General features: G+C 45.7%; 2 protein-coding genes across 2 annotated transcripts; one reads left to right on the forward strand and one right to left on the reverse strand.

Moving 5' to 3' along the window:
- Positions 1-94: 94 nt before the first annotated feature.
- Positions 95-1931, forward strand: LOC120694662 (10 kDa chaperonin, mitochondrial-like). The gene is made up of 3 exons (XM_039977855.1): positions 95-314; positions 1068-1210; positions 1663-1931. The coding sequence occupies exons 1-3, from the start codon at positions 210-212 to the stop codon at positions 1709-1711; spliced, it is 297 nt and encodes a 98-aa protein (XP_039833789.1). The 5' UTR covers positions 95-209; the 3' UTR covers positions 1712-1931.
- Positions 1932-2504: 573 nt separating this feature from the next.
- Positions 2505-6183, reverse strand: LOC120694663. The gene is made up of 6 exons (XM_039977856.1): positions 5945-6183; positions 4854-4904; positions 4738-4780; positions 3728-3768; positions 3090-3149; positions 2505-2995 (listed from the first exon to the last, which is right to left on the reverse strand). The coding sequence occupies exons 1-6, from the start codon at positions 6008-6010 to the stop codon at positions 2936-2938; spliced, it is 321 nt and encodes a 106-aa protein (XP_039833790.1). The 5' UTR covers positions 6011-6183; the 3' UTR covers positions 2505-2935.
- Positions 6184-23759: the final 17576 nt, after the last annotated feature.

A 23759-nucleotide genomic window follows, 5' to 3' on the forward strand; every position in this document is an offset into this window, starting at 1 on the left:
GGCCTGCGAGGAACGTTCTAGACGGCACTGGAGAGGTTGCGGCGGCGCGGCGCACGATCTCCCAGGGGCAAGCCCGTAATTTCCACTGCGCTAGCGTCCGGCCATAAAACCCTAAACCCTCCGAGCGGTTGGTGGTGAGGCGAAGGAGGGCGTGGAAGCTTCGAGCGTTTTTTTTTTTGCTTGCTGCGCAAGAAGAAGAGAAGGCGGCTATGGCGAAGAGGCTGCTCCCGTCGCTGAACCGGGTGCTGGTGGAGAAGCTGGTGCAGCCCAAGAAGACCGCCGGCGGCATCCTCCTCCCGGAAACATCCAAGCTGGTACTCGCGCGCCTGGCCCATCCCGCATCCCGTCCCCGTCTTTGCAACTGCTGGATGGAGTAGATTAGTAGATTGTGTTTCCGTGAATTTTGTGTGCGGGATGTTATATCATGGTATTGGGCAAAGTGTTCCGCATTGTGACTTGCCGAACTGACGACGGGCGCAGGTTGTGTGATTTGGATGGCATTTGTAGGTTGCAAATAATTGGAGGGATAGAATTGGTTCTGAATTGATTAGGTCGAGTGATGACTGCTCAGGCTGCAATTCTTAACAATTGTGTTACCTAAGCTGTACGAATTTGAATGGGCATGCCATTTGAATGTGCAAGTAGACAACTAGACATCTGATGTATGTGGACAAAAGTTTGGTTTTTATTTTATTCGCAGTTTTCAAATTAGCATGATATCAGTCTAGTTGCAGTTCTGCACTGTTTTTTCCCATTGATTTTGACCACATTGTCCCCATGTAACTCAATTTATTGAGTGATGCTAATGTTTTGAAGTGTAAAATCAATCCTTTTCTTCCTTTTAATGTTGTGTGAGAATAGCCGTCTGGTGTGTTTTGTTGAGATAATGGTTTTATTATATACAAATGCTAGATGGCTAGTTCAATTTCACGCTGTGTTCTTTTCCATTGCTGCTGACAAATCAGCACACAATTAGGGTGTGTGTTCATCAACTGCAATAATGAGTTATGCTATCAATTTGATGTGTATAATCAATTCATCACTTGACAATTTTGCTCTGATTGCAGCTGAATGCTGCCAAAGTGGTGGCTGTTGGCCCTGGTGAGCGCGACAGGGAAGGCAAGCTGATCCCTGTTGCTCTGAAGGAAGGCGACACTGTTCTCCTGCCTGAGTATGGTGGAACTGAAGTCAAGCTTGCTGCTGATAAAGAGTAAGTGAATTGTCCCCCCATCCTTTTTTTTTGTGGTTGTAGAAATGGTTTCCTGCCCTTCTGTGCAATTAAGCCCCATAATGTCCGAACTGTCACGGTACATGGACAATTTACATCTTGCAAGTTGCAATAGTGTTTTACCTGTTTTCTGAAATGGTATGGATTGATGTGCTGAAGGGATGCAACTTTGGTATGAAATCATGATGTTTGTTGTTTTTATTATATCAATGTCGTAATTTTGTTCTATGTGTTGCTTGAAATTTTCTGTTGTAAACCACGTGTGCATATTACATTGCTGATGTTCTACTGTTTAACATCTTTGTAGCTAGATCACAAATATTTCACCTTTCTAACCTCTTAGTGGAAACTGGCAGCACATTCTATTTATTCACATTCATTTAGGTTTTTTTTCTGTTTAGTGTTCTGACATGCATCTACTGAAAAAATTACAGGTACCTACTCTTCAGAGAGCATGACATCTTGGGTACACTCGTGGACTGATTTGAGACAATCAGGAAGCTCATCACTAGTCAGTCTAGTGTGAGAGATGTTTTAGGACTTGATGCTACGAAACAATCCTTGAAAATTTACATGATGATGTCATAGAATTTTGTGGTGAACATCGTGAACTGGATAAAAATGCTGCTTGTTTCTGTTGAGATGCAATGCAATTGAGTAATATACACCATCTGAAGTGGTGTCAATAATTAGTTCTGCTCCATTTCCCTGGTTGCAATGTTTAGGTTGGATGTTCACTGGATGGACAATTTGCTTGCTTTGGGATCCTTTGCTTGTCAAAGGCTTTCCTGTTGCTATTTTATCGTTGATTCCATGGTTCGGGAGCTGGGCAACCCAGGGGTTATCGATGATTGCAATTTTTCACTATAATACAGCAACCGTGAGATGTTCTAGAGATATTTCTCACCCTCTTTTAAGCATCCTCAGCGTGCATAAATGCACTTCGCGTAATCATAATATAGTTAAAACGTGTATAAAATGAAAAAACTATATATTTGTTATGAAAAATAATCTTATGATATGTAAGTCTCTCTATTTGAAATAATATAAATTATAAAGATTGGTAGTCAAACTTCCACCCTGGAAACCGTGTCCTAGTAAACTTTTTATTTGCTTTCAGAGGTGCTTTGGATCATCTTGGGGAAAAAAAGGGCGTACCCAGTGCCGTAGGCTTCTCGCACTGTGCGGGGTCTGGGGAAGGGAACAAAAACAATATTACTGTTTCAAGAGCTGAGGCAGTGCCGATAAGCAAATTTCATGTTGATGGCTCAAAACGTATCGGAATAGTATCCTGATTCAAATGTACTTGCTCAATACATGCTCAAACTTGAATGGGCAAGTTGGGGACACCTGACTCATGAATGCACGAATTGTTGACATATACTGTCTATTCTGCGGGTCAGAATGTAGAAGTTGGAGGCACCGATGCTCAAGCATGAATGGATTTTGATATACCGAGTCTCCCATACTCGGGAAATTCAAGGTTAATCGACAAATCCAAACACAATTGAGCTATGGCCTCTTTGGATGGTAGGAATGCAGTATATAAAACAAGCCAAAAAAAAATGTAGCCAACCAATAAGTAACATCTACTGTCTGCAAATGTAGCCAGCCGACCAAAGCCTCAACAGCATCTACTTCCAATCAATTGCATCGGATCATTGGCACCTGCGGATCTTCGAGCAGCATCTGCCTATAGTTCCACCATCAGCTCTCATACGCACTTAGAAACTTCTTAGCAGCATCCAGATTCAGCTCTTTGTAAACCTGCACGCACATGGAACAATCCCATCAAATTGACTTCAGTGTGTTTGAATAGATGTTGGTATTAAACTGGTGAATGGGATAGGCAAGTCAGTACAAGTTTCTCATGAGCTTCTTCAAATGCCTTGCAGAAGAACTCTGCCTTTGTTGCTCCAATCTGCAAACACGGACAACAAAACTATTAAAACCACTATTAAACTCCATTGGTTACTGTAAACACATTTCTAGTATGTTTCCACCAATGAAATAATATATGGAAACGTATTGCCCTTTGACAGCATGTGCAAATAGCTGGTCTACCTGGTCCTTAAATAACATTTCTCTCAACGCTTGGCCACTCAGACCATTTGGTGCTCAACCAGCATAAAGACTCAATTCACAACTTCAGTGGTGAGAAAAGATTATGGGGCTGGTACAAAGGAGTAGCATAGCATAGCAGCAATTGGCTTCCATTGAACTCAGTCTCAGTGGAGATATTAACGAGATGTTAACAGCAATGCGACAGAAATGGTATTTTCCTTTAAGTTTGGGTCATTCTGGTGATACTTAACAGAACCGACAAGATTCAGTGTTTTCCAAACATCATAGATTATGATCACGTGGACCCATTTTTTCTGCCTTAATTTATTCTTCCTAATAGATAGACCTAAAAGACATAATACTACTCAATGTTTTAAGACATTTCAAAATTGTATTGAGTTGCTAGCTTCCTGATACTGGGAAAAATATATGTACCTTTTTCTCAGCAGCCATCTTCAACTTCTGCATAAACAGATCTGTAAAACACGAAAGAAAATTAGTCAATTATATTACCACGTTATGGCATGGCAGAACATAATTGGATGTATTCTCTAATTGTTACTGGAATGCAGCACAAAAAGAATGTGTCTCTCTGCCATTACTAAATGCTAGTTGCCATTGCCCTCCATACACTGTTCGCTTCGTTCGAGGGACAGCAACAGCCTCAACTCATATTAAAAAAAATGATTGGCCATCAAAGAGTAAAGGTATTTGTCACACGGTAATCGACACTGAAAGAACATATCCATATTATTTTATTCCATTTCTTCTATTCATCGATACGACTGCATTGAGGAGCAGTTCTTAACTGCTGACTCCTTTCCATAATTGATATGTAAGAGACTGTATTAAGCATGCAGTGTTTCCTCTTCACCATGGTGGGAATTTTCTCTAGCTGAATTATATGGTGTTATGGTTCCATCAATGCCTGAGTACATTGTGTTTTAGCAATTGATGGATTATGTCGTTGCAAATCAGTTTGACATTTTGGAATAGTGATTATATATCTACTGCCTTCACCCAAAAAAAACAAATTGAATTGCTGAACGAGTCGTGGAAAATAAGTTGAACTGGGTTCTAAGCAGTCATTGTCATCAAGTATCAACATCTCAATTGTTTGCTAATAGGGAGCGAATCCAATGACGAAGATTGTGTATTCATAGCCTATCATGGATTAGAAGACTTGAGGCCAAAGAGGATAGTCAATGATGCGAGTGCTATGCTATAATTCTAAGGCTTATAGGAATGGAGGAACACCAATATCCACTGCCCACTGGATTCAAATGAAAAGGAATGAAGAGGCGAACAGCAGCCTTTTCCTCTACACCATACTGGCAGAGGATAGGCTTCCAGCATATGGATGGCAAATTGGCAATTTCTTGTTTCACAAAAAACATTCTAGTCTAAATTTGTTGAGATGAGCAACAAACTATCAGCTCATGTACCTTCTGCACCAGATGAATCCTTTTTATTGCCCTTCGTTGCCTCCTGCAACCAATGGCTTCATTTGCAATAGTTAACAAGTATAACAGGTAGCACCCAGATAATTAATTAAACTCACCTGAACTCGTGATTGCTGCCTGGTGCCTCTGCTTGATGTTCCAGCCTCAGCCTACATTTGGCAAGAAAAGTTTACATCAGGTCATGATCAATTCGTCACAGGAACATCTGCAAACAGGAAATAAGCATTAACCATATTTATTTCAGCTACTTCTGGGGCATCCACTGTAAGTGCTTGTGATTCCATATATTTTTACTTATATTTTTGTGCTTATTGATACTGATCAGCCTACTCTTCTATTTAGATACATGTGCATGCCCGCTCCCCCATGTAATCATCTCTCAATCACAAAGCTTCAAATCAAATAGGAACAAACATTCATGCCATACATGTAGCTCTATGCAGAGATGACGACAACTAGTCAACCTATACCTGAAAGTTTGTAACTAATATTTTTTCCAAATACATTATGAGGCTAATAATAGCCAGTACTTAAATGGCATGGGAAGCACAATCACAGGAATGGCTACCACTTCACCCAATCTAAGACTAATATTAGCCTACTTATCTTGAAAGGCTAGGAGCAGCAAACTAAACTTGGAACTGCTTTTAGAATTATTCCAACTCTTAGGTAAAAAATGTTTAATAAGGTACTATTTTCCATTCTACAGGGGATTTCTTTGTTAGAGAAAAAAATGAGCAATCCCCTGTTCCGGCACGAGGCTACAACTCGCTTCTTTTTCCTCTTAACCACAATATTCCATCCCTAAAAAAGTACTAGGGGAATTTATGTTAAAGGCTGCTAATGTGCTATCATCCTTTACATCCTCTGGCATCGTGCTCCATGGCCCTCTCCCACAATTATTTCTGCAAACATCATGTTGATTTCAGAAGCCAGACTGCAACTTGCCCAACGCATAATAGGTCAACAGCTAACTGTGAGTAGAGATCGACGGGATCAACCCAATCCGGCGCCACCATCCAAGCAACCGTCAATCGACGTAAGCCAAAACAGCGAATTGAGAGGCCCACCCCCTAATCAAAACCCCTTTAACCCGCGAGATCCGCCTTAGCAGAACAGCACAGCACACCGATCGCCCCTCGTGTTAGGGGGGAGGAGAGGAAGGGGCCTGGAGGAGAAGTGGCCTTACACAGTAGTCGCGGGACCGGACGACGGGGAAGAGCTCGAGCATGCGCCGGAACTCCTTCTCGTCCATGGTGGGTGGGTGTGGGTGGGTGGGTGCTCGCGCGACGTCTCCGCCTCTCCGGCAACACGCTGCTCGCCGGCGATGTGGATGCGAACACGGCTCCAGCCTCCAGGTCCCGAACTGGCCAGAGAGAGAGACGCTTCAGTTGGGGTCAAGACGAGAAACAGAGCGTTTTTTTCATTTCTATATTAAAAAATAAAAAAATATATGTTGTTTTTTTAAAATTTAAAAAACGGGGGCCTCTCGCCCCTACTCGGGCGACAGAGGGCCGGTCGCCCCCAACAACGGCGACAGGAGCTTCGGGGGCGGTCGCCCCCCACAACGGCGACAGGAGCTTCGCCCCCCTCCCTCCCCTCCCCCGGGGGACAGGGAGGCCGGTCGCCCCCCCCCCCCACCCCACCGGGCGACCGCCTCCCCCTCCTCTATATAAGCCGTGAGGCCCTCTTTTCCCCTCATTTGAGCCCAAAAAATCCACCAAAAATCCAGAAAAAAAAGAGATGGGTGAGGAGAAGTGAAGCGGCGAAGCCCTGCCGGATTGCAGCATTTTCATCTTCCGGTGAGTAAATTTGAGTTATGTTTTGTTCGATTTAGCTTATGTATTGTTCCATTGCTATTGTAGAGTAATATGATTTAATTAGTGCTATACTAGAACCATTTAATTACGAAATATAATTTAAAAACTATTAGAGATGAATTAGATTTGGAATCTAATTGCACATGTTTATTATTATAATTTAAGTACTATTAGCGAAGTATTTCTAAAGTAGTTATGAATTAGAGTAGAAATATTTTTAGATCGCATACCTCGTATATTTTTCTATACGGAGCGGTCGATAAATTGAATCTTAGTTTCGACGAATCAGATTTTGAATCTAATTGCACACGTTTATTATTATAATTTAAGTACTATTCAAGACGTATTTGTAAAGTAGTTATGAATTAGAATACAAGTATTTTAGGATCGCATACCTCATATATTTTTCTATACGAAGCGGTGCATAAATTGAATCTTGGTTTCGACGAATTTGAGTGTCATTACTTAGTTATGAATATTTATATGTTGTAACTAAAATCCGTACTTAGTTTGTACAGATTAGTGGACAATGTAGTGAAATAAAGAATATGAGTCGATAAGTATTCGGTGATGTACAGATATGTCGAGCAAGATGCAGTTTCAAGTGTGTTTTGGTGACTACAATGTTTTGTATGGGCGAAATGGAGTAGATCTTTCTGCCTTTAAGTCCACATCTAGCGGCATAGATAAACTTCTAGAGAGGAGTTTTGGTTCTATATATAAGTGGCTGCAGCGTGGTTTCCGTGTTGATCCAGAGTCACATGTGATGACTGTCCAGGCTCCTGTGAACTGGGAGGTCGAAGGTGAATTATGGGAATTGATGATGATAAACAGCACACATGACTGGCGGAAGTATATGGAAGCAGCTTTAGAGCGTGGGTGGCTTCTGACCCTTTTGGTTCCGACTCGAGAGAAAGCACAACATCAAACCCAACATGGTGAAGATGAAGCAACTCTGAGTACACAATGAGAGGCAATTTATGTTGACGAACATACGTCAGAAGACTTAGTGAACCATAACATCAGATCACAGGGCCTCGATGACGAGGGAGAGCGGATACATAGCATCGTTGATGAGATGGAGGCAGAAGACCAGGCCGCAATGGAGATGGAAGAATATGATTGCTCATCTGATGACGAGCAGTACTTATTGCCAAAACAGTGGAAGGAGCATGATTTTGGCGTGCCTATTGTAGAAGATGTACGACATCAGGAGTAGGAGTACAGAAACAATGAGGTAGTGCAGGGTGCTACCTATCCTAACATTGAAGCTGTTAAAGATGCTGTGAAACTATGGGCCATATCTTTGAATAGAGAATTTAGAGTCGTGAAGTCAGGCCGTAAAGAATATGAGGTCAAGTGTGTCAACGATGGTTGCCCATGGAGAGTACATGCATTCAAGGGGAAATGGAAGTCGAACTGGAAATGTTCTATTGTGACAGAGCATACATGTTTGTTTTCAGAAGTTCAGCAATCGCATCGCAACATTTCATCCGACTTTGTGGCAAAACAAATGTATGGGCTGATTATGGATAACCTAAATTATGAGCCAAAAATGATTGTTCGACATATTGAGCAAACTTACCAATACACCATCAGTCATTTGAAGGCATGACGGGCTAAACAAAAGGTGTTCGAGATGAGGTTTGGCACATATAAGGCATTATACGATAACCTGCCTCGCATGTTGTCCCAAGTTGCAGCTAGGAATCCTGGGAGCTTTTATGACACAAGTCTCATACCAACTATGATTAGGGGACAAAGCATTCTGCAACGAGCCTTCTTTTGCCTTGGTGCTTGTGTAAGAGCATTTCAGTACTGTGTTCCGGTGATATGCATTAATGGCACATTTTTTACTGGAAAATATAAAGGTCAGATACTCACCGCAATCGGGATAGATTGCAACAAACAAATACTTCCGATTGCATTTGCTTTTGTTGAAAATGAGAACTTAGACAGTTGGTATTGGTTCCTTGAACGAGTGAAGGTTCACGTTGTTGCTGCACGTCCAGATGTTTGCCTCATTAGCGACAGGCACGCCGGTCTGCTACAAGCAATACTGAAATTACAAGGCGGAACCGGGACAACGCCTCCTATTTGGCCCGATGTTCGAAACAGGTGGTGTGTTAGGCATATGGGTGCAAAATTCTATGACTAATTCAAGAACAAGGACATTATGAACATGTTTAAGAGGTTGTGCATTCAGAATCAACAGAGGAAGTTTAATGCTCTATGGCAGATGCTTGATCAGTTGACTGCAGAGCAAGTGAAGGCTAGGGTTGCAGGGAGCAGCAGCCGTCAGTCTGCAGAGGAAAGGGCTTCAATTGAGAAGCCATTTTCACACTGGATTCGAGGTGTACCAAAGGAGAAATAGTCATTCCTTTATGATACAAACGGAATGCGGTACGGTATTCAGAAAATGAACCATGCAGAGTGTTTCAATATAGTCATGCGGTGTTGTCATGCCTTCCCTCTTGTGGGAATTGTTGAGTTCATCATGTATGGATGCATGAAGTATTTCAGGGAGCGGTATATGGCTGCTAGCATAAACATAAACAACCCTCAAATTCAGTTATGTAGAAGAGTAACAGAATACATGAAAGAAAAGATAGCAAAGTCCAAACAGCACCGCGTCATCTCAACAGGTACAATGGAGCATAGATTTGAGATTCTGTGCAAGGATAGAACAGGCCGTGGCATCCGTCGACACAGGGTGGTCCAAGAGACTTTGATTAGACTCGATGGCAGTACCTCCTGCTCCTGCATGAAGCCTAGGTTATTGCATTTGCCATGCTCGCATGTCATTGCGGCCTGTGCAGAGTCGGGGTTGCAGCCAGGAATATTTGTTTCACCGTACTTTAGCAAGGAGGCAGCTACAAGCACCTGGGGACATGAGATATATGGGATTGGCATAGTAGGATCTTTCATTGTGGACAATGAGCCTAAGACTTATGTTCCTAACCTAGATGCTAAGAAAGGTAAAGGCCGCCGCCAGACACGTCGTACTCGGAATGGCATGGACGAGTCGGAGTCAAGCAAGGCTCAAAAGCGTTGCAGCCAATGCGGAGCTTTAGGTCACAACTACAAAAAGTGTCCTCAAAATGTACTTCACGATGACGCTGAAGTGGGTCCTTCCGGAAATCCCACAGATGGAGCACCTCCTACATTCAGACCACCATCGGCGAGAATTGCTCGTGGAAGGCACTCGGTGTCATGATCCAACATTGTTTATCCATCCTTCTGTAGCTATGTATTCCTGTATTGATGAAATGTGTACCTAAGTAATAAGAGAACAGAGCTTTGATGTATTGAACAGAACGTATTAACTCTCTGTGTACCTATGTAGTAATCATGTGTTGGCTTTTGTACGAAACCTTTGTCTTATCTTGTATCGAACCTTTTTTCCATTTATTAATGTAGGTATGGAGTCGTTGCTAGATCCAGTTATCGACTCGAGCCACCGGTCTTTCTTCGCAGCAGTTGAGCACAGAGCACTCCAAGTGCTACGTCCTCGTCCACCGGCGGAGATTGTCTCTATACACCCGGATTGGGTTGACCGGCGGACGAGGACGTACCGCCGTACAGCTGGGGTTCGGCGGTACTTGCCGTCACGTACCGTGGACTCTGCGACAGCTGTACTAAGACACGTGGGGAAGCTATCCTGACGGGGTGCCCACTACTGCTTCAGCTTTGGTCCTACGAGAGGCTAGCGGTTGGTCGCCCCATCGTTAGCCACGCGCCTTATCACGAGGCTCTGTACGGCGATCTCGAGGATGCTAGACCCACGATGGGGACTCTCTAGAACTGGCGTCAGGTACATTCGTCAAAATTCTTCTTTTCTTATGCATTGGTACACCATACATTAAGCATACCTTACTGTTACCTTTTGGTTGTGCAGAGGTCATGGGCGCATACGCAGGTTAGACGCGCATATCCTGAGTTTGTTCAGGAGCTCGACATGCTGACGCCAGAGGACGTTGTCTGGGTGCCGTACAGCCCAGACGCTGTGGCCACCCGTGCACCAGGAGGCCTGTCTTCGCACTGCTCCGCAAATACAGGCATGTGGCTTACTATAGCCGTCCTGGTATACGACATCGCGGTTGAGGTGCATTGTCCCCAGAGAGTCATGAGACAGTTTGGGCAGCGCCAGGAGTTTCCGGTGCCCACCGCGTTGGAGCGTGTTAGTCGCCACGACCACAGGTATTTCTGAACGTACTTGGATCATACATTCGTATCGAATCTAACAATTCTTCGTCAACAACATTTGCATGTTGTCAAGAAGTGGCATGCCATGCTCAGCCATTTGGCTCACCATGATGGAGCCGTGGGCGGACGAATGGGTGCATGCTGATGAGCACTTGGTCGATCCGACAGGACCACACACAGACAGCTCCTTTAGGGCATACCTGCCTTAGTACTTACCGCGAACTCAGGCTTGTATGGTTTATGTTGACACTAACCCGCAGGTACACGAGGCGAGTCCTCGGGATGGCTATGCCCATCACCACGTGGAGGCACTAGCAGGCGCGGTGAGTTTATTCGTCATGTTTCCTTATACATAATTCATAAGATAATTCATGTGGCACTAAATGTCCCTTTACTATATCGTTCGCAGTTTCGTCTTTGCAACATTATGGAGGCGGACTGCACGAGTTACCTGACGAGGGTACGTCACGGATCCGCTATGACCCAGACTGAGCAGGCAGATGCATGGTCGAGGACTCGAGACCATCTGCGTTCAGTACTGCACAACTTGGGGAGCCGTGTGTAGTATGAAGAGAGTCACGGATCGTCCCAGACCTCGTCGTCGTTCCAGTGTCCAGCTTCCACGCACGAGACGACCTTTCAGCCAGATCTGCCACACCAGTACTTCAGTACTGGAGGTAACGTATATACCTCTTTTCAATCAAATGAATTGATGCTATACATTTACTAATATCACAAACAGGATATGGTCCCTCTTCTGCGTTCGGCCATACTGGCCATTGGGGCCAGCAAGGATCCCAGTTCGTTCCACAGCAGGGGATGGGAATGTTTGGAGGGCTACCACCAGTTGGGGGACCGTACTCAGGGATGGGACCACCGACACACACACCACCCTACACAGATTAGTTTATGTTTCATATTTTACTTTCTACATGTTATGACGAGTGACAGGAGTATACGCTAATATCCTAATTTCAATCGTAGGATTCTATCCAGATGCGGGCGTCAGACCTTCCTCCTCCTTACGACCTGGTACAAAACAATCTCTCAATACACTCACTATATTTTTAACAAAACATATATTGGTTTACTTTTATATGTTACGCAGGGTTCGTCTCGGACACGTTCGTTCCAAATAACGCTGGCGTGACCTTAGAGGAACTCAACAACTTGACTTCAAAATCACCTAGCGAGCTAGGTGATCCCGATATCTTGGGGCCTTCACAGCTAGGATCAGCACCACTTGGGTACTCCCAGCACCAGACACCACAGCCCTCTTTGCGTCCTGAGCGACACGTGAGGTCTCCGGATCATTACACCTACTCTCAGGACCATGTCCATGCCCAGCAGAGGATGAAGAGGGTCCGACAGCGTAGGGGTGGTTAGATGTATCCGATATTTGTATTTCTGATGTTTATTTGTACCGAGATTGCACCTATGTTGACTTCTTATTGTTATCAATTATTTTTCATGCTTACGCATCTATTCTCTCTCATATTTTCTATTACGTACGAATTACCGACATTGAATGCCCGAATTTACAGTTAGTTATACGAACAAGTAGTATAACATTAACAATACTAAATGTAAATACATCTTAGATAATCTTCTATGGACAATACAGAGAATCTTCTAGCGACAATCTAGACAATATGCTATAGATCATGGCATGAAATCATCTAGGTCGTCATCCCGGTCGACAGATGCTGGTGCAGCAGGTGGTGTAGTATGCCTTGAAGAACCTCACGATTTTCCCTTCCTCTCTTTTTGGGTTCTAGGTTCATGTACAGAGGAAGGTACATCAAATGTTGGCGGCCATGGTTTAGGGGGCATGAAATCATCTAGGTCGTCATCCCAGTTAACAGAAGTAGGTGCTGGAGGTGGTGCTGGAGGTGGTGCTGAATGACTCGACGAATCTTCGGTTCTCTGTTCATGCGGACGCCAAGTACTATAACCCGAAGATCTTCTTGACCTCCTTTGTCTAGTTTGCGGTATAACTCCACCGAAGATACATACCAATTTATGTAAATTTGGTATTGATTTGTTAATCACTTCCGTATCGTCGGGATAATCCTTGCATATAATTACACAACAATTTGAGAGTTTGCTATATATATTTTCCAAATAGCTATAAAGATTAGACATGAATGAGAGTTATCTTGATGTGCATATCATACACCTCGGACTGCATACATATCTTCGAATCACTTTGTATGAACCCGATAATATTAGGATGATTCGCAAGTTCACATACCCTCAAGTATATCTTACGGCGTTCTAGCAGGTGTCCCTTCACATCTTGCGTTGTTATACCTCGAAACAATGTCAAATCTTTAAAATCTAATACTTTGGACACTACTAAATCTATACTAGATTTTTCTTCGGTCCATAAAAATCCTCCAGAATTGGAGGCATCCATTGGCTTATGCTGCAATATCAATAAAGGAGTGAAATTCAGAATTTACAATTCTATATTTAACTACTCAAAAAATTATACTTACCTGCAGGACTTCGCCGCTTCACTTCTCCTCACCCCCTCTTTTTTTTCTGGATTTTTGGTGGATTTTTTGGACTCAAATAAGGGGAGAAGGGGGCTCACGGATTATATAAAGGAGGGGGAGGCGGTCGCCCGGTGGGGGGCGACTGGCCTCCCTATCGCCCGGGGGGGAGGAGGGGGGCGACAGGCCCCCTGAAGCTCCTGTTGCTGCCCCCGAAGCTCCTGTCGCCGTTGTGGGGGGCGACCGGCCCCCGTGTCGCCCGCAGGGAGGGCGACCGGCCCCCTATCGCCCGCGGGGGGAGGGGGCACCGGTCCCCCCACATCACAACGTTTCTGCACAGGGACCTATTTGTAAAAAAAAATTTTACAGATATGTCCTGTCGCCTATTACACGGGCGACAACATATATTTTTGAATTTTTTTTATTTTTTAATATCGAAATGAAAAAAATGCAAAAACAGACGGGCCGACCCAGTGCATTTAGGGCCCGCCAGAATACCGTTTTGTGGGCTATCAGTCTGTGGCCCAGGCAAAGTATCACACGTTCCCGACAAGAAAAATGTAAAGGAAACACGGGTTCTCATGTTTCATCATTCAAGTGCTAATGTTCTACCTCTCAAAAAAAAGTGCTAATGTTCTACGCATGTTAGAATTTAGTATCAAACTATCCAAATAGGAGTGCTAACAGAATGTTTAAGTTTTACCAAAAACTAAAAACTTCAGCTAAGAGTGTGAGTGAACGCGTCTTCTCCCAGCTCTTGCCTTACATGTTGTCTACGAGGTAGGGGCAAGCGGGGTTTTCAAATTCAAAAGGTAGGATTAAAATTACAAACAACCCAAAAATAAGGGTAAAACTAGAATTGGCTTTTTTTAAAAGAACTAGAATTGGCTTTAAAGTAGAGGCAAGAACGTAATAACCTCTTTAAAGTTATAAGATGTGTGTTAAGTAGTCCGCGTTCTGCACTTCATGTTCTTTTGGCCATAGACTCTCACTTGTGAGGGATCGAGGCTGAAATTTTCCTTTATCTAAAAAAAAGAACGCAATAACCTCTGTACTTTAACACTAACAGAGACGGAGAACTGACACTCCTCACATAGAGCGGAGTTGAGAAATCGAGCAAATTACTAATTCAATCCCTATTATCTAAATTTTTTTTGGTATAATCACCAAACCACACCTCTCTCTCTCACCAAGATGAAGGGGATTTTTGTTTCTACCCTACTTTTGGTGATTAGATTTTGATAGTATGATGCAGCAACCATTACCAAAAATACGAAAATATTTATATTGGTGATGGAGAGAGGGTATATTTTAAGTATGAATATAAGTAATCTGTTGGAGATACTTTTATAAATGCTGGATCCTCCATTGATCCTGATCGGTTCACGCCGACCGGCCGTCGCCGTTCCCTCCGACGATTTGCACCCACAATGGGCAAGCAGTATCAAAGCCGGGAGAGGACATCGCACTACGGGAAACCGCTAATTTGCCGTGTGTCTCACGTTTGCCGTGAGCAAGAATACGGGCACACGGCAAACAAAGCGCACACGACAAATTAGCCTGTTTGTCGTGTGCTTGGTAAGAAAACACACGGCAAAATAATACACACGACAAATGTCTGGTTTTGCCGTGTGTCCCAAAAGGCACTCGGCAAACCAAATGTGTTGCCGTGTGCATATTTTCTTTGCCGTGTGTCTTTACCCAAGCACACGGCAAAGTAATTTTCAAAAATGTGATTTGGCAATCCAAAATTTTTCAGATATACACTTATTACATTTGGTACATGATGTTAACATATAGTATTTTTTCTTATCTCTGTGCTATATTTAGTCATTTATTTTCAGTAAACACATTTTTTTAAATTAAGTCCAATCTGAACTGCTAATGATTTCATTAATAGATTAAAATTTATCGAAAAATCACGTTCATGTCATTGAGTCCAATCTGAGGTCGTATCCATGAAATGAGAGGCAATATTGAGTTTTGTTTTCTCCAATCATGACCAGTAACATGAGGGCGAATCGTTTTAAATTTTTATAAATAACATATAAAGTCTAAAAATCATAAAATTGATTGTGATACCATAATTTACTATACAAAGGCTATGATAAAAAACGGAGAAGGTTTCGCGAAAGTTTGACATACGCTCCTTACTGAGCGAAGTATATCCGGTGAAGATCCATAGTGTCGAAAGGAAATTGTTCATATTTCGAGTCAAAATTATGGTCCAATAATGTTTTCACTTCAAAACTTTTTCTAGATGCAATACCCAGCTTTGTTTTCTTATTGCAAAATTTTGGTGATTTTTCGCACCTACTTATTAATTTTAATTTTTTTTGCTATTAAACTATATCATAATGGTATACATTAAAATTGAGCTATAAGTACATGAAATTATGGATTTTTCGAAGACCTCATCAAACATTTAATGTTTATGAACTTTGGGAAAAAAGAAGTTTTAGAATTACGTTAAATCATATTTGGTTCAATAGGTTGTGGAAATATGCTTTGGGTGATACAATTTGAAACACATGAAATAATATAATTTTTTTAGAATCATGAAACATGAATTTTTTAGTGTTTTTGCAACGTATTTTTAATGTTCATTCGATAAAATATTATAAAGCTACCTTTAAAAATTAATTAGTTCACAAAAACTCAAATTTCATTAAAAAAAACTTTGCCGTGTGCTTCGTTTGGGGGCACACGGCAAACCCCTCCTTTGCCGTGTGCTTTGGATAGGGGCACACGGCAAACCCTTACTTTGTCGTGTGTGTTGGTGCCTACCAACGTCACCACCGGGAAACAGCGATGACGCCCGCAGACGCCAATTGGGGTGGCAGGTATTTCATGAACCACGAATAAATCCGCAAGCACACGGAATACCGCTATAGTTTTTTTTCCCGAGAGTATACCGAGGTGTCATTTATATTTCCGCAGGGAAGACGGTGAGTGAAGAGATATAGACTAGTTGATGAACTTTATCTAGATTGGATATTCTCATGCATAAACAGGGATAAGATAATAATATGGTAGGAGGTAGTGTGACACACACACAAACTACCCTCTTGGATAAATAAATAAAAGAAAGATAAAAAACTCTCTAGGCCGACTGTGCTAAGCTAGCTATATCTATAATTTCTCATTGGTTAGCTCGTCAGAGATTAAACTACACAACAGGGCGATCGCTATCGAAGCAACGGGAGGAGCCCGTACACCCTGGCGACTTTATGTACCTCCTACCCCCCCCCATACCGAACGTGGAGGATTACTCGGACTCGGACAGGGCTGTCATCACCTACCGGCTACCTCTACAAACCATGGGTATAGTTGACATCCAGCAACTCTTAACTAATCTAGACACCATGTCTACACTAGTAAGGGATACTCTAGTGTCCCGCGCGTAGCCCCCACCCTCCGGATGGACAAACATCACACTATAGCAATCATACGAATACTGGAGCAGTTGATAGAGTTCTAAGAACGAAATACTAACCATCTCCAGCACAGGACGATCATACTATGCAAGCATTGAATAATAACACAACCATATCAAGAAGAATACATCCGACAACTGAGAACATACTTCGAGCAGATATCGGTAACCATAGTCTAATTCTATTACAAACAACCAAATATTACAAGAGAGAGCTAGAGATGAACCCATACCAGAGCTCTCGAGCAACTCCGGCGACTCGATGACTCCTAAACTTCTCCTAAACTCCACTAAACCTAAAGACTATGGAAGAGGTGAGTGAGGTGAGGTGTGCGTGTGTGTGTTATCATTCTCTACCCCCCCCCCCTTGTATTTATAGCAGGGAGCCATGAGTGAGAACCTCTGCAACTGACCTAAGGGACCAATAGGGAGACACCACATGCCCTAGTTGAGGCGGTGGGGCCCACGGGCCAGGTCGGTCGGCCTGCCCGGGCCACCAACCGCCCCCAACTTCTTTTGGCAGGCTATCCTGGGTCTCCTTGTCTGATCCACGTTGGGGTTGACATGTCTTGACTTGTCTGAATTGGGTTCTTGGGCTACACTTGGTCCATTTGAGCCTGAATCGTTGCTCTGATATTTTCTGTGATTTTATGTCGGGCCAAAGTGTGCTTGCAACCTGCATATTAGCTTCAAAATACAACTTGCATTTTCTAAAAGGTAAAGTGTGGTTTATGTACTTTATTGAATAAGGATGCGTGTAAGAAATGCAAACTCTCATGATTTTCTGATCAAGTTGATGCTTGAAAATGATCGTTAGTGAGCGTCAACAGTGTGCCTTGGATCTGGGCACACGGCAAAGATGTCCCCCATGGATTTAGCCGTTGTGCGGCTCCCGACCGCGCACACACACTGCCACACGCACGCACGCACACACCGGCACACCGTGCCTCCACCTGCGCCGCCTCGCCGTGCCTCCACCCCCGCCGCCTCGCCGCGCCACACGTGCCGCACGCCATGCCGCCGTCGCCTCCTTGCCGCTAGCTCGCCTCCTCGCCGGGGCCACCCGTCCACGCCGAGTCGCCACCACGCCGAGGCGCCGCCCACGCCCACGGTGCACGGCCAGGCGAACCATAGTCGGGTCGTCGTCCCTGCACCGTGCGCGCGGGAGGCCGGTGCCACCACTCCACCGCGCCCACGCCGAGCCACCGCCCACGTTGAGCCGCCGCCACCCGCCCACGGCGCACGGCCCGGCGGGCCATAGCCGGGAGGCCGGTGCCACCGACCCGTCGTGCCTCCTCCCGGCCCGCCCCGTCGCGCCTCCTCCCGGTCTGCCCCGCCACGCCTCCAACCGCCACGCCGTGCGCCCCGACCGCGCAGCACCTGCCTACCCTCAAGCGCTGCCCCAGCCCACCGCAGCGGGCAGGGCTGCGGCCGGCCTCTCCGACGCCTCACCGTGCCGTGCCTGGCTGCCCCGGCCCGAGCAGGTCCTCGGCCCTCTCCGACACCTCACCGTGCTGACCCTCCTCCACGTCGAAGCCGCCGTCGTCCCGGCCGCCGTCGTCGTGCCCTTGCCCACGGGGAGGAAGGTTCAGCCTAGTCGCCCGAGCAGGTTTACTTCATCTTATTCATATCTGCTGCGTAGAATTGTAGAGATTGTCAATTGGTTGCCGAATTGTAGAGAATCGTAGTTGATGCCGACATTTTGAAGTGACACAATTAGTCATTTTTTTGCAGGAGAGCCTAGTGTCAAGTGGCACACCGTTGTAGAGCCGTGACACAATCAGTCTGCACCGACACACGCTTCATCGTGTCGCCCGTCATCAAGCCCTAGGTGAGCACGTGCGAAAGGCCCCTCGCTCTGTCTCTTGTTCGTAGCTCCTGTAACAAAGTTAGGCGTCTCCCATTCGAAGGAGATACAGTTCGAAATATGCAGATCTTTGCATATGTATGATCATATCTGTTTCGAATTGTCCACATTGTTTGAACAGCCCGATAGGGTGCGTAGATGGGGTTAGTTCTCATGGTCTACACCGATCCAAGACAGAGTCTCGACATCATCTCCTCGTTTGAAGCGTCCCCTCATAAGAGAAGACTTAAAAGTGATACAATATCAGTCCCAGGAGGCTGATAACACTTTTATTACATCAGATGGTACATCACCGTACACCTCTACGCGGAAGAGAGCAGTGAAGCGCCACTATCGCGAGGATAACAACTAGCACCCACACAACGATATTAAATATGAAGAGGGGGTCATCAGAGTCTTGCGCCATATGGAACTTCCTGCGGGTGACCCTATCCACAGGCAAAGTTGGGTGCAGGACGGGACCTCTACTCAACGTCTTCGGGAACGAAGTCTGGATCTTCCTCTGTAAAAATTAAGAATGGGGTGAGTACAAACGTACTCAGCAAGTCCAACCACACCCACAGAGGGGTATAAACAGAATATAATGCACAGGGTAAATCAAGGATAAGGCTAGGGTTTAATTTGCGGAAAACTAATTTTTATGCAGGGGTTCATTTGAAAGAAAGGATTTTCAAAGCAAGTTTTTCTTGTACCGAGTAACACATAGTGTTGACCCACACAGGATCCAAGTTTTAAGCTGCTACCGGACTCCTCATCTGCCGTAGCACACGACACAACTGCCGGACACTTTTCCTAAACTACGCACGCCAATCCGTCCATTCCCAGAAGAAACACTAGTTGTGTGACCAAACCGTAACTCGCCCAGTACCGTGGGCACGGCTATTCGAATAGATTCTTAACTCTGCAGAGGTGTGCAACTTTACCCACAAGCGGGGTACCGCAACTCGATCACCTTAGTGTCGGTGCAGATCCCAACAAAGCCATTACCCACCTTAGCTAGACCTGACTAGCCATCACGGGATCCACCAAGGGGTCATTTACCTATCACAGAGGTTTTAACCGGGGCATAAGTCACACAGAGCTAATCCCTTCTCCTTGATCACCCGTTGCTCTCAGCTCTCCTGATGGCTATCAGACTAACTAGTGGGGTTTGTGCTAAGCCGTTGCCCATACAAAGGTCGAGTGGGTTGCATGATAGTGGAGTTAGGTGAGATGACACACCAACTCGGTCCTTAGTTGTGACAAGATGGATATCTCCCTTCCTTGCTCTACCACACAGGCACGAGCACACCATTCGGCAATTCACACAGAAGTGCCATCCATCTCGTCTAATCTTATCTTTCGAAATTCCACATTTTCCCGTCCCACACACTCACACATTTTCCCTTTATAAAACAAGTTGTGTTGTGTTTAAGGTCCTAAGCGTTCTAGCAGCGATTAACATCCAAACAAATCACATTCAGACATTAATCTAGGTGGTCAAGGAATGATTATAACAAATCAAGGGGTGGCTATCCAATCATGTTTTCAGCAGGCAAAACATACGCAGTTTTATAAAACAGGCCAATAGGTTGTGTTTATAAAAACTGGGACAAAACATGCATCAAAGGATGAGATTGAACTTGTCGTCTTCAAAGCCTTCCGGGAAGTCCTGCTCGAGGTACTGTCCTTCGGGTTCGGGGTCGCGGAACTGATCCTCATTCGCTTGCTCGCAGTACTGCTCGTCGATGGGTTCTCCCTCGTTCACACCGTGATCTACGACGCATACAGACAAACACACAATCAAGAAAAAGAAATAAAAGTTTAATCGTTGAGCTCGAATCGGAAACAATTAAGATATGGGGATAGGAGTAATATTTTTAGGTGGTTTCCTAATGGCATGCCAAAATTATGTTAAGAAGGGCGTGATAAAGTTTTAGGTCGATCGGAGATTGTTTGGCGCATGAAATGATAAGTTAACGAGGTGTTTAGGGTCTAAACAAGGGTCCAGGGACTTGTTTGTAATTAGTGAAAAGACCTGATTAAAATTCTGGGGAATGTTTGGGTTATTTTGGAAAAAGGTAGGGGTTTATTTATAAATATGTTTATACGGTGGAGGGTTTATTTGCAAATAGAAAAGTTGGAAGGGTTTCTTTTGGAAAAGGATTAGAGAGTGGAAGGGTTCTTTAAAGAATAAAGAGAAGGGGAGGGGGTTTTTTGGCAAATGTGCCCTCCTTCCTCCTCACGCGCAGAACAGAGGACGGGGCGCTGGGTGCCGGCGGCCCAGGGCACGGCGGCAGCCGGGGTCAAGGGGGAAAGAGGGAGGGAGGCTTGTGGGGTCGATCCCCCCCTCGATTTTAGGGAAGGAGGGGTGCAGGGAGGGGAGCCATGACGGCGGGCGGCAGTAGGCGGCGGCGGCCGTGGTGGCGCCATTACGGGGCTCGACGGCTGCCCGAAGCTGGGGGAAAAGGGAGAGGGAACCAAGGGGGTTCTATCCCCTACCTTGGCTCGGGCTGGGGCGCAACGAGGAGGGGGGCTCCGCGGTGGCCGGCGTCCTGGAGTCGGCGGCAATGGTGGTGGCGCTGCTAGGGAGCTGGAGAGGGAGCTAGGAGCGGCGGTGGAGGCCGTGTGGGAGATGAGCTGCGCGGGGAGCCTATTTATAGGCGGAGTAAGGCGGTGGAGGAGGAGCGTGGCGGTGGGGGCGGCCGGCGAGCTCGGCGGGGTGCCATTAATAGCGTTCGGCCGCTTGCGAGCATCGGCGGCGCGATTCGCAGCGGCGATGCGACGGCTCGAGCAGTGGGCACGTGGAGGGGCCGGCTGTGGAGCTTGTCGTCGAGCTGGGCGGGCTCGAGCGTCGAGGCGGTGCACTGTGCAAGCAGTGCCGCTCGGCGGGCGGCGCGGCGAGGCGTCCAAGCAACGGGACGAGACGGCGAGCGGCGCGGCCGCGTGATGCGCGTGGGGCGCGCGTGGTGCACGTGGAGGCGGCTGGGAGCGCGCGCGTGTGTGCGGGACGGCGCGGCGAGCAAACTACTCTGCAGCGCACGGGAGAGGAGAGAGGGAAGGGAGGAAAGAAAAAGAAAAAATAAAAATAAAAAGAAAGGAGAGAGAGAGATGGCGGAAATCGCGGCGGCGATCGCAACTGGACGCGCACGCGCGCCGGTCAGGCGTGACGCGCGGAGCGAGGGAGAACATGGAGACGGGATGGCGATGGATTCGGATGTCGGGACCGGTTTTTCGGGAGATCGGGCGGGAAAGGTCTGAGCTCAGCGATGAAAAGTTTTGAGAATTATTTTTAGCGCGTGTTTTATTTTGGTAGATTTTTCGAGATGTCACGTCATTGTTTTCTGGATACACAATCATCTTTTTCGGGACGTGTATTTGGAGAACAGCGGGGAGGTGCTGCTGAAATTCTGCCTTGGATCGGTATAGAGCATGACAACCAACCCCAGCTACGCATCCTATCGGGTGGGATTAGGACCTATCCTAACCTATTAAAAATTGTAGACATCGTGTAGATACAAAGATGATCTTTTATATTATATTACTCATTGATATGATAGAGAATGGATGACCGTGCGTGGATGTATACCGGATGGAAATATGGGGGTCAGTTGTCCGGGGAGTGGATTGACAAGACCGAGGATTTCTTGAATGGAGCATTTGCAAAGCTGAAAGGAGGCAATACCACTTGATGTCTGTGCAACAAATGTGGAAACACGCGTCGACAAACACGCGAAGTTGTGACGAATCATCTTTGCAATTATGGATTTACGAGAGACTACATCCGGTGGACCTACCATGGTGAAACCAACCATATGAGAGACGAGGTCATTAGGCAACGAATCGAAGAACATGGCGCTGATGCCGGGGTTGGAGACATGTTAGATAACTTTTCATGAAGCACACTTTGATGAAGGACGTAGGGAGGAGGAGGAGCCAGAGGCAACCGCGAAGGCGTACTATGACATGTTGGCTGCAGCTCAGCAATTCCTTCACGGGCATACCAAGGTTTCACAACTGGATGCCATTGGCCGCCTAATGGCCGTGAAGTCTCAGTTTACCCTGAGTCGAGACGCCTTTGATGTTATGTTACAAGTTATTGGCAGCCTACTTCCAAAAGGTCACATTCTTCCAAAGAGCATGTATGAGGCACAGAAACTCCTTCGTGCACTGAAGATGCCATATGAGCAGATACATGCATGTCCCAAGGGATGCATCTTATTTAGGAAAGAACATGCTGAAGCAAAGTACTGTTCAAAGTGCGAATCCTCTAGGTTCGTGGAGGTAGACTCTGGTGATGGTCAGAAGAGGCAGCTCGCAGTCCCCGTGAAAGTCCTACGCCACCTGCCGCCCATACCAAGGATCCAACGTCTGTTCATGACCGAGGAATTTGCGAAACAGATGACATGGCACAAAATGGGAACTCGTTACAATCCTGATAAGCTTGTACGTTCATCCGATGCTGAATCATGGACCCATTTCGACGGGATTCATCATCACAAAGCTTTGGAGGCTCGTAATGTACGTGTTGCGCTGGCGACAGATAGTTTTAATCCTTATGGAATGTCGGCTGCCCCTTACACTTGTTGGCCCGTATTCGTTATCCCACTGAATCTCCCACCCGGCGTCATTTTTCAACGACAGAACATATTCTTGTCTTTGATAATTCCTGAACACCCTGGTAATAATATGAGTGTGTACATGGAGCCTCTGATTGATGATTTGCTCCATGCTTGGGAGGAAGGGTTTGGACATACGATCGAACTACGAAGACAAACTTCAAAATGTATGTTTGGTACCACTATTCCCTGCATGATCTGCCGGCATATGGGATATTCTGTGGCTGGTGTGTCCACGGAAAGTTCCCTTGCCCAGTATGCAAGGCAGCTTTGATGCTCATTTGGTTGTGGATGGGTGGCAAGTATTCTTCATTCGACAAACATTGACAATTTCCACCTCTTGACCAACCATTCAGACGAGATAAGAAGAACTTTACGAAAGATGTTGAAGTTAAATGTAGCACACTGCAAACAAGCTCTTTGCCGACTGTTGTATACTGTTTGCCGTGTGTTACACTTTGGCGAGTATAAATAAACATTTGCCGTGTGCCCTTGGCACACGGCAAATGGCCAGCGTCCCGTAGTGGCGGCCGGTCGGCATGGCGAAGCCGATGCTGCTCGCCTGCTCCTCATCGCCTC

Source organism: Panicum virgatum, chromosome 2K, assembly GCF_016808335.1.
Source record: "Panicum virgatum strain AP13 chromosome 2K, P.virgatum_v5, whole genome shotgun sequence".
Taxonomy (NCBI): Eukaryota; Viridiplantae; Streptophyta; class Magnoliopsida; order Poales; family Poaceae; genus Panicum; species Panicum virgatum.